The sequence below is a fragment of the Clarias gariepinus genome, chromosome 14 (genome assembly GCF_024256425.1).
Source record: "Clarias gariepinus isolate MV-2021 ecotype Netherlands chromosome 14, CGAR_prim_01v2, whole genome shotgun sequence".
Classification (NCBI taxonomy): Eukaryota; Metazoa; Chordata; class Actinopteri; order Siluriformes; family Clariidae; genus Clarias; species Clarias gariepinus.
The window spans coordinates 6,570,121-6,582,024 of record NC_071113.1 but is presented as its reverse complement, the minus strand read 5'-3'; the positions used below and the strand labels follow the sequence as shown (position 1 = coordinate 6,582,024).

At 39.5% G+C, this 11,904-nt stretch overlaps 1 protein-coding gene across 1 annotated transcript; it reads right to left on the bottom strand.

The window, feature by feature from the left end:
* Nucleotides 1-89: 89 nt before the first annotated feature.
* On the bottom strand, nt 90-8,935 carry rfng (RFNG O-fucosylpeptide 3-beta-N-acetylglucosaminyltransferase). Its single transcript, XM_053512312.1, has 9 exons — nt 8,662-8,935; nt 6,414-6,892; nt 3,765-3,813; nt 3,521-3,623; nt 3,180-3,333; nt 2,964-3,049; nt 2,034-2,199; nt 1,493-1,578; nt 90-1,332 (listed from the first exon to the last, which is right to left on the bottom strand). The coding sequence occupies exons 2-9, from the start codon at nt 6,804-6,806 to the stop codon at nt 1,266-1,268; spliced, it is 1,104 nt and encodes a 367-aa protein (XP_053368287.1). The 5' UTR covers nt 6,807-6,892; nt 8,662-8,935; the 3' UTR covers nt 90-1,265.
* Nucleotides 8,936-11,904: the final 2,969 nt, after the last annotated feature.

The following is an 11,904-nucleotide window of genomic DNA, read 5'->3' as shown; positions in this document are numbered from 1 at the left end:
ATTCTAAAGGCAAAAATATTTCCACTCTACTAATGCAGTCAATACTAAATACAAGACAAAATGTCCACTGCAATAAAATGACACTTAAATAACCAACAACATGGTTTATTTGCATGGGAAAAGAAGTACAGGATAAGAGTCAAACAACAGCAACATTATTTGGTAGCAGCATGGCATTGCTCAAAACTCTTCAATTCACATTTCAACATTTTTGTCATTGCTAACTACTAAAGTAATACTTTAGTCTTTTTTTTTTTTGGCAAGTTCTCATGAATCACTGACCTGCAGTGAAAAGGCATGTTTGTGCATCACTGAGCAGATGCATCATAGTTTGATTTAAATAAAAAATTATAGAAAAAAAGTTTTTTAATGCATTACTGTTGCGGCATCTTGTCTTCAACCATAATTACACTGATCAGCCAAAATGTAACACCACGGCAAGGTGAACAATCTTAGTCACCAACTATACTCCGGTAAACTGGTGACAACCATGGGCCAACCAAAAGAAACAAAAGGTATCTGTTTGTCTGAGCCCTGGCTTGACTTTGGTCTTCAAGAAAAGGGAGATATTCGGCTGAGATCTGGATAAATTTCGGTTAGCTGGTTTTAATATTAGGACTGATTTGTGTATAATGCACAGTAGGGCTGGGATTATTTGTAAAAAAAAATTTTTAAAAAAGTTCATTTTGCTTACAGTTTTCAGGTGATGCATATAAATCCATACTCTGACTTAACCTTGTAAAAAAGAGCCTTCATTAATTTGTGAACACACTACTTACTAAAATCTACTTAAGATATCCTTGGCCTTAAATTCCAGGCTTCTTCGAGCTCTTGGTCTGAATTGCCACCATGAAATGTTACTCAAATGTACCTCTTCAAAACTGCTCCTATTTTTGTCTGGAAGTCTGTCTGGAGGTGCAACCTGACGCCTCATACAGATTAAACTGATATTTACACTTTGCATGGTATGCTTACTAGTATAGCTCAGTTCAGCATTTTAAAGCCTTGAGCTGACAAGGCTTTAAATAAAAGTGAATAAAACCAGATCCACAAAAATGGAAATTATCTGAGATAAGTTTAAAAAAAAAAAAAAAAAAAAAAAAAAAAAAAGATATTTATAGGCTGCAGGATGTGCTAAAATGAGATGGTCTACAGCCTGCTAGTCAGTTGCATTAATGCACAAGAGAAGCCTTGAGAGTTGTGAAATTATGTCTCCATGCTTCGTAAATACAATGCAAATATGCTTTGCCTCCAGAAGAATGCAGTCAGTGACGGCTGTTGCGAAGACACCATTCAGTTTCAGGATAAAGCAAGCAATGAACGGTCTTAAACCTATAGAAGGGGGGGAAAAATCCATAAGGCATAAAGAAGTCAAAGTAGCATACTGCAAAATAAATCACACTAATATCAGCATTGTTTTTATTGTAACACACTTATGTTCCAGATTCTGTTATTGAAAGTAATTACTAGTAACAAACTTGTACAATGTTACCGTGAAGGGTCTTCAGCTAAGGAGAACACCCCAGCAATAGGTACTACATTCCTCCGGTTCTCAAAACCACCGTAGCTGAGGGTGACCTACAGCGTTGAACAAACGAATGCAGTGAGAAAAGATGTAATGAAAGATTACTCTGCTTTTATAGCAAGTGCTGCAGGATTATGAAAGATCAATTATGTTTATTAAAAGAGATGTTGATAAAGAGACTGTTCCGGTTACTGCACAGTGCTTTTACAACCCAATAAGGAGCTTATCTTACCCATTTTATAGTGGTAGGTCAATATGTAAAATATTAATGCAAAGTTAAGAGAACTCTAAGCGTCATCATTACATAATCATTACCTACTAATGTGCATTCTGCTGCGTCATTCTGACCCTGTTTAGTCAAATCATTGTAAAGTTTCTGTTCTGGGATGCTTTGTATTAAGTATTAGCATCTGTACTGTACTGATCTGGTAATCAGCTCCCATCCTCTCCCTGTCCATAATTACATCTGTAAAGTCAAGCCAATGTGAGAATAATGTGCGAGTAGGACCTGTTGAAGGACGTCCACTGAACGCATTCTCTGCAGGTTCTCCAGATGTGAGTGGAAGAGGTTGCTGTGTATCAGAGGAACCTCCAGCAGCGCCTCGATTATGTAACCAATCGTGCAGTCATCTGGGAGACGGATCTTCTCTGCTGTAGTGATGAAGTTCCCCAGACTGCAACAATGAAACATCATCAATAATGCTAATACTTCCAGGCTCATCAGTCACATAAATAGGAATGCCTGCTCATATACATAGGATACTTAAGATTTACAGCTTAAGGTTAGAAAAAGTTTGGGTGAGCCTCTGCCTGCTGTAGACTGAGATTCCTGTTTTTGGCTGACGGGAGTGGAACCTGATATGGTCTACAGCTGTTGGAACTTAACCACCTGAAGTTTGGACATGCTGTGCAATCTCACACGATTTTATGATTTGATAAAGATTTTTATTCACTGCACTGCCACATGTTTGCCTAAAACTTACCACCAAAAATTAAAGGGTAAGTCCACAGGTGTTCCCAATAAAGTGAAATGTGAGGATATACAGTACCAGTAAAAAGTTTACTAATTATTTTTCCAAAACACATTGTAAAATACTATTGAATTTTTTTTTCCAAAATCATGAAATATGTCATTAGGTAATTAAGTAATTTGTCACTTGTTACTGTTATTCAAGTTCAGCTGTTCTGGAACAGTTCTTGCAAGAACAGTATTGTCAAGTGCATTTGCAAAACCCATGAAGCACCCTGATGAAACTGGTCAATGAAGACCTTCCGAGGAAAGCAAGACCAAAACTAACCTTCTGCTGCATCGTTTTACAGTTTAGAAAGAAATAAAGATAAGCAAAGGCCATGGAATTAAAAGATTTGTCCAAACTTTTGACTGATGGTGTACATGCATAAACATGGAGGAAATGTTGAACACTATACTGTTGAATACCTTGCCCACGGACTCATCTTGAGTGCCAGCCCTCGACTGATACAGAAACCAGCACCTCCAGTAGCGAACCAGAAATTGACAGATGTCTGGAAAAAAAATTTATACACATGGTTAAAAGACGCTGACCATAATGGCTCCAATTTCAATCATTTATCAGTGACATTCTTAAAAGTTTGACAGTCTTACACATCGCTTTCATGGGTTGGAATTACTCACCGATCCATCACTCCTGACCCTCTCAGGAGCCTCTATAGGATGATCGAGACTGGGCCGGCCCAGGTACACATCCTGTGTGTGGGAGTAGTACGACAGCAACTTCAGCAAACTCGGCAGGATGACATAATTATCGTCATCCACATGACAGAACCACCTATTGAGAAAAGGGAGGAGGATAAAGACAACATTACTGCTATTATGTTGTTAACAATTACACATTGTAATATAGAACACTCCATACATCCAAAATGTTATGATGGTAATCACATCTCCATACATCTTAACCTTATTCTCATTTATACATAAAAACAAGATACCGCACAGAGATAACCAGACGCAACTTTTTCTGTGACTCGATGAACTTGTCGTACTCCACGGACATCTTGCAGCACAGCGCCTGTCGCGTGTGAGCAGCTGAGCAGTTGGTGTTGATGATGTTGCCTCCTTACAGGAAGAAACCACACAGTATTATGAAGCTTTTATATGACATTTCCACGCTAACCAAACTGGAGCCTTAAATTCTTAGTTAGCTATCAATTATTTTAAATTTTTTTTAAAAAGAGCCCTGTGTGGTTAATATGTTACCTGCTTTCTGCTTCAGCTCCTTATCCTCACCATCAGTGAAGATAAATGTCTGAGAGAAAGAGAGAGAGAGAGAGAGAGGGCAATAGTGTTTAATACATTTCAGATCCTGTGTCGGAGCGACGAGACGTTCTTGTCTAGCATTTCCACGGCACTTCTAACATTTCAGTGCTGTGGAAGCCTTGGGTATTCAAACCATGGCATTCAGCCAGCTCAAACCAGTCACTGAAAAATCTCAACATGATCAGCTGGTATTACTGCATCACTTCATTTTTGAGAAAGACACCATAGTAATTCATCAGAAAATCATCAGAAATTGTAGATCAGCACAAGTGTTAAGATGCAACAGTCACTCCTGATATGTGGGCCATGTCCTGGTTGTACACCGACTAAAATAAGATTCTCCAAAATTTCTTACTGAGTGAGCAAGAAATCGCTCAGATTAGAAATTAGTGATACACAACTTCCATATTGTTGTTCCATATTCCATGCTCTTTAGTGATCTTTATTTCATTCCAAAATGTGCAATAATCTCCTCTGAACAGTTGATATTAGGATTAAGATTGATGTCCGCTACTTATGGTCTGTAAAGCCTTCCCAATGGCTCTAGTCTGAGGTGCTGTTAATTGGTGATTTCTGAGACTGGTAAATCGAAATGAACTTCCAGTACGGTTCTAGAATGTAGAAAATAAATCCAAACTTGTGTCTGGTACTGTAAAAGCTACATGATTGAGATTAATCATATAGAGAGTGTGTGGAATGTGAAGCACATATGTTTGTGTGTTCCAATCTCAAAAAATGATTATTTTCTTGAAAATGGAAGTCAGCATGGTGGCTTAGTGGTTAGCACTGTCGACTTGCACCTCCAGTGTCCGGGTTCGGTTTCAGCCTGTGTGTGCATGGAGTTTGCAAGTATTCCCTGTACTTAGTGGGTTTCCTCCCACAGTCACAAATTGTCCATAGTGTAAGAGTGTGCGCAATATATTGGCAACCTGTCCAGCGTTTACCCCGCCTCATACCCCTAGTATCCTGGGATGGCCTTCAGGCCCCCCTGACCCTGTATACAGAATAAAGCGGTGTAGACGCTGTGCGCATCACTAAGTCTTATGTTTGAAAGCACCAAATTTAAACCAACATAACTATTATGCATTTGTTCTGTTCACTTTGCTTGTTATGTTGCTAAACAACCACAGCTCACCTCACAATTTTTTTTAATGGCTTGTTATTATTAATAAATGATGGACTAAACATTTTCACATTGTTCTCTCACTCCAATAAAGCTCTGTGATGAGAAGCGGCACAATGTGAAGCAGAGAAATCGCAACGTTACAATTTTACACCTCTCACTGTTGCAAAGTGCTGATAAACAATTACAAATGGTTTTAATCTGCTTATGTGGATGGCGCCGCCATCCGAGTCCCTAAATAATGTATTCTGTTGAGCGCATTAATATAAACCAGGAGTTTATCTAGCTGCTGCAACTTTGATCAGAGCTGCTGTGGTGTAGCACTGAGATCTCATCATGCAGTGAATTATGGAAACTTTTGTGGCAGGATTGGAATGTCCGAGCTAGTACGTTCAACGTATCCTTAATCCTGAACACTTTTCTTTCACAAATAAGTGTCAGGTCTGCACACATTTGGCAATTTTATTACTCTTTGTGGGGCAAAAAAAAAACAACAACATCTGAACAAAAGCCTCTTTCAGAGTGCCTCCTCCTGCCACTTTGACATGCACTTGATTTAGACTTTACAGGAAATTAATACCATTATGAGAGCCAGTATTCTTCTCACATCTAGATCTGCTTCAGATGAAACACGAAATACGTTTTTGATTATAGATATAATTGTTAAAAGGACTTTATACAGCGAAATGAACCAACAGACATTCCAAGCTGGAAAAAACAAAAACAAAAAAAAACAATGAAAGGCTCCTTTGTATTTGTCAAGCTGATGTAATTGAATTGGATGTTAGGAGGCTGATTCTCTCAAAAACAGCCGATTCTCTCTGAAACAGTTCTCTCTGGATTGTGCAGATGTTCAACACTGACCACTTATACAAATGTTTGCAGGCAAGGTAGGCATTTATAACAGTCTTTGCTATACCAGTTCGCTAATTAGGGACTAACTGATACGTTTGATTCGTCAGTTCAATCATTTGGTTCTCTTAAGTAATAAAAACCTACAGTCAATTCTACTGACAAACCCTGCTCAGGATAAAAAGTGCCCCAGCTGGTGTCGTAGCACACGATACATGTTGCACAAAAGCAAACACACTGGCCTTTCACCCCCAACCCTCCCTCCCAACTTTTTCAGCTACCAAACAACAGCTGCCTGTCCTCCCCCCCTCGGCACCTTTAAAAGTGCCGTATTCATCCTGCTCCAGCCTCAGTCCCGGCCAACGTTGAATCATTTTATTAATTCAAATGAACATCAGTAGTTGTGGAGAAAGCTTAGTGTTTAGCTCAGGAGTGGAAATCAGGAAAGGCATGCATGGATCAAAAAAATAGAAAAGAAGAAGAAGAATCTAGAAACCAAATAAACTCCATTCCTACTCGCAGCTCATGGAAATGGAATGTCACCCACTGCAGACTGCTCACTTCTAGGTTTTGCAGTCCAATCCTACCATGTTTAAACTGAGTCTATATCCTACCTGCTCTCTGGCTTTCGACACCCAGGTCTGAAAAAGCAGCTCCAGCCGTGATTTGTGATACTTTCTGGTGGTTTTGACTGCGATAAAAATGTCTTTCAGTCCCAGCGGCTCCTTAGACCGTGAACTGACCCGATAGTCAGCATCTATCGAGTGTCTCTGGGATTTGTCCCTAGGAAATGTTATCCCAGATACTCTGCTGTGCTTAGAGTTACTGGCACCTTTGTACACTGTAGTGTTTTCTCCTCTGGCAGGCCTGGTATGGGGAAAAGGTCGGGGCAGCTCGCCCGGCCGCTGCGTCGTTTGGAGAGCCGGGATCAGGAGCAGCACGATGGCGCAGAGTGCCGAGGAGGCCAAGAAGCAACGTCTGTTCGTGCCAACAGGAGACAACTGCATTCTTCCTGAGCTCAGTGCCAGCTCAGCCACCTGGGCTCGGCCACCTCTTCTCTCCTGTGCCCATCTTTAGTATAACGAGACGTAGTCTGTAGAAAATGAAGCAAACCAATAACATTGAAAATGACTATTACAGATTAGGATGCAGCAGAACTAAGTGTCTGCTATCTATAATACATGGACAAAAGTATTTTTTGAAGAAACCTGCAATAACATTATTGTATCAAAATACAAATACTTTAATATAGAGCTTCCACTCTTCTTGGAATGCTGTCCACAAGATTTTGGCCCGTTCCTGTGGGAATTTGTGTCCATTCAGTCTGTAGAGCATTTATGATGACAGGGATCTTCGTTCCAATTCACCTCAAAGGAGCTCAATAAGGGTTGAGGTCAGGGCTCTGACAGGCAAGTTCTTCCACACATTTACATTTAGGCATTTGGCAGACGCTTCTATCCAGAGTAGCTTTAAAGATTTCATCCTTGGATAGCTCCTTACACTGGTTACTGGGTCGCTAACCAAGTATCATCTGTCAAAAGCTGTTAGGAAGTTTATATATATATATATATATATTTTTTTTTTTTTTTTTTTTTGAGAGAGAGAGAGAGAGGGGGGGGGGATAAGAAACAGATTGCCAGTGACTCGGCTGTATGGACATTCCACCACCAAGGTGCCAGAACAGAAAACAGTCTAGAGATTGTGGGACCAGTCTAGGATTGCTGGAGAATCAAAGGTAACGTGGTGTGGTGCGTGGTGTGATTAGAGCTAAAATGCAAGTAGGTGCTGAGCCGTTTTCAGCTTTGTAGGCGAGTGTCAGCGTTTGGAAATTTGATGGGGGCAGCTACAGGAAGCCAGTGCAAGGAGCAGAGAAGTGGCGTCCCACACCGAACTCATCATCAACCATGTCTTTATTACCCTTGCTTTGTGCACTGGGCGCAGTGCTGCTGGCTTTCCACAAACTGTCACCACAAAGTTGGAGAAGCATATAATCGTCCAAGATGTCTTGGTATGGTGAAGCGTTACGTTTACCTTTCACTAGAGACAAGGGGCCTGATTGAAACACCTGAATTCTCAATTCAATAATTAACCAAATACTTTTCTCCATATAGTGTACCTATAAGTGTTATTCCTGAACTGATCCCTGCACACTGAGAGCCTGGATTCCTTAAGGGCCAAGAAATAATGCTTGCATTCAACTAGAGGCTTTCTAAAAATAAATAATAAATAATACTAAAAAAACAGGTAACGCTGGATTTGACCTCAGAAACCCGAAATGGAAAAACTGCAGCAAGTGACGTCAGATCAACATGGCTGCTTTTGCCATAAAGTGTAATCGAAGCGGTTTCCACTTTTTTTTGTTGTTGTTGCGACTGATATTAAAATGTGGGAAGACCTGGGTTTGAGTGAGAGCATTAGCACTGATGCAGCGTTTGTGCTGGGACTGCACCCGTCATAGCCGAGAGGAAAACAAGGATTGCACAACAGATTCAACAAAGTAACGCTGAAATAAAGCGGAACTGAGCCTGTGCACGAGCTGAGCAAAGACCCAGATCATCTTAAAGAACTTTCTGAGATCAGACGCGTCAAAAGCAACAAAGTAACAAACGCCTAAACTGTGCGTTCGGAATCTTAAACGGACATCAAGGGCACTATGTAGTGAGCGAAACTCCTATAGAACACACCCTACAGAGTGCACGTGAACAGGAAGAGTGTATCCCGTTTGGGATTCGTCCAGTCAATTCTCCTTTCACTCTCGCTAAACCAGTTAGCAGTTGCTTCTTTCACAATTCAAAGGCTGACGAAAAGAACTTAAAATAAATTTAAATGATAATTACTGTTAAAAAAAAGTGTTAACCTTACCGCAAAACAGCATGTGTGTAAGAGCAGTTTTCTTCATCAGGTCATCTGTTTTCATCCTCTCTCTCTCGAAAAAAAAAGTTAAAAACAAAGCCCGAGGAAAAGAACTGAAAGAAATCCCTTATCTTAGATTAAAAGTCGACTTTGAAATGGTTACTTATTGTTCTTATCTTAAGCTAGGACCTGTAACAAACTTACACCTCCTGCTTCACCGAATAAACCCCTCGGTATCTACATAATATCTGGCATTCATTTCTGAGCCTCTTGAGTGTTAAATGCCCTCTGTGTTGAATACACGTGCGCTTATACTACATCGTACCGGTAATGCAGTCCAACAGTAGAAGCCCTGTTTACCGTATTTACTGCACTATTTTTTAAACAGCATATTGAAAAGTAATGGGCGGGACAAGCAGACGGAATGTCGATCATCTGACACATCAGCCAATCATACAAGGTTAAGTTTAGACTTTTGGGTCAGGATTGGCCAATCGTAGTACACGTACCGTATATCAATCAGAAAATGTAAATAAAAAAGTCTATTTATTTATAGTACTCTATTTATCATTAGATAGTATTTTATAAATATATTTGTGGAGATTTCTTTTTTTAGAGAAAATATATAGGTGTTTTAGCAGCAAATCAGAACTGGTAAATTCTAAAAAATGTTTTCAGAAAAGTTAAAAGAAAGGAGCAACTTGCAACACTTGAAAGTTTTTGTGTTTTTAATATTAATGGGAAAAACATAAATTTCCTCTGAAATATTTGAGCTCATCATAATAAGTGATATTTTATTAAATTTGATGGAATACCTAAAAGTATTTTGATTTAGCTCGCTTTTGCATTATCTCCCATATTTGTAGTTCATCTCTGCCAACACCACCTAAAGCACTACTGGTACTACGCTGTAATGACCGCCAGGGGGCACCGTGGGACCAAAAGTCTATGTGACACCATTACTTGGATAAAAATACAGTAAAAAAAATTTTTTTTATGGATATTCATTCATCATCTATATCGCTTATACTGTGTACAGGTTGCAGGGGTCTGGAGCCTTTCACATGGGACTTAGGGCATGAGGTGGGGTTACCTGGACAGGGTGCCAATCCATCACAGGGCCCCCTCACTACAGGCAATTTTGGGAACGCCAGTTAAGCTAATCTCCATGTCTTTGGACTGTGGGTGAAAACCAACCAACATGCAACATGCAAACTCTGTGCACACAAACCCGAGAAGGGAATCAAACACCAACCCTAGAGGTCCAAGGCGACAGTGCTAACCACTAAGCCACTAAGTTCTAAGATATAGTGACATTAACAGCGATATAATGTTTGACAAGCTGTACTAGGGATTAAAAATTAGTCCACTTAAATGCGCTGGAAACTAATAACCACAAACTGTTATTAGTGAATTATTGAATTCTGTTTTTTTTTTGTTTTTTTTTAATCAGGTCCCTCGTCCCCAGTTTAAGGCCCCTTAATACTTCAGCATACCAAGACATCTTGGACAATGCTATGCTTTCAACCTTGTGGCAACAGTTTGGGGAAGCCCTTTGTCCCTCAGTGCACAAAGCAAGGACTACAAAGACACGGTTTGATGAGTTCGGTGTGAAAGAACTTGACTGGCCCGAACTCAGAGCTCTGACCTCAACCCCATCGAGCACCTTTGGGATAAACTGGAATGGGGATTGCCGGTTTGGCCAAATACTTTTGTCCATATAGCGTAGATATATGTTTAAAAAAATACAGTCTATTAATTAATTAATTTATTCTTCCTTAGTCAGCACTTTATCCTGGTTAGGGTAGAAGTAGGTCTGAAGCCTTTCCTAACACCAGGAACAAAACAGGATCCACCCTAGGTGGGAAGCCAGTCCACAACAACGCACTGTGCACACACACCTTTACACACTCACACATAGGGGCAACGTAATGTAACAAATCTGCCTAGTAGCCTGTTTTGGCGGAAAATAATGTACCTAACTAAAATATAGATCTACATGCTACACAATAATACACCATTCCCCATAAGATACATGAAGACAAAAAAAAAAGATCACCTTGCATATAGTGTTTAAGAATATGAACAGGGCATTTGTAAACAACAATAATTTCCTAATTCGTTAAAGTAAATTTGCATCCAGAAGCTAAACAATCTACTCTGTTTCTTCTTATTAAAAGGTTTACTGTACTGTACCAGCCCAATTACATTTCAAATGTAAACAAAAAATAAATTTGGCTAACAAAAATTTGGAAAAATAGAAAAGTGCTTCAAATTTGATCTCTTTTTCAATGTTCCGTGGCTATAACATGAAGTCAATTGGTGACCTGAATGTACTGAATGACCAGGTTAAGGTGGTCAAACAAAATCTTAGCATGTGCGACTTTTTTTTAGCCAGGCAGCGTTGTATAACACAATCCTGACTGGCTGTGGAGTTTTTTAACCTGGCATGTCTAGCAACCCCAGACCTGTCTTGTCCTCTGCTCTGTTTGTGAGCATGGAGCAGCATGAGTTCTAAGTGCGTGCTGTAATTCACATTTCTTTGATAACGGTGTGCGATTTTAACTCTAGAGAGATAAATATGGCAGCGAACACTCAGTGCTACATATTAAATAGCAATTCTTTTTTGTAAAACAAATGTTCATCACTCAAAAGAGATTATTAGTAATTAGGATTCAGCATAGACCTAAAGAAAACTTTATCCTTGGTGAACATACAGTACAGTAAGTTTTTGGCAATGTATTTTTCTACCAAGCAACATGGAATGACGTGGTATCCCTACACACACACTAACAAGGATTTACAGCTCATACAAAAATAGCTTCTCTTTTAAACTCAATGGGATTGCCACTGTCTCCTTCAGCTGGACTTGTCAGTCAAATTTCAAAACAAGATGGCGGACAGGGGAAGCTGGGTTTTAACACTCTCAGGCAAGTATTTGGACTTTTTTCTTGATTCTGCCAAATGACATTGCTTATGACGAAATGTTTGATTTAGCTTTATTCATGAACAGATGTTATACATAGAGAAGATTTTAACCGACCAGTAAAGAAAACTGCTTACATATAATTCTAATATGCCAACAGTGCTTGACCCGTATGCAACCCATATAACTGTGTCTCCTATTTTATGCATAAATGTGTGTGTATGAAAAAAAAGTATAGTATATTAAAAAAAGGTTAAGTGTATTTTCCTGGACTGACATCATGCTATCATTGCCTCGCGCACTTTGTCAAATGAATAAATCAAATA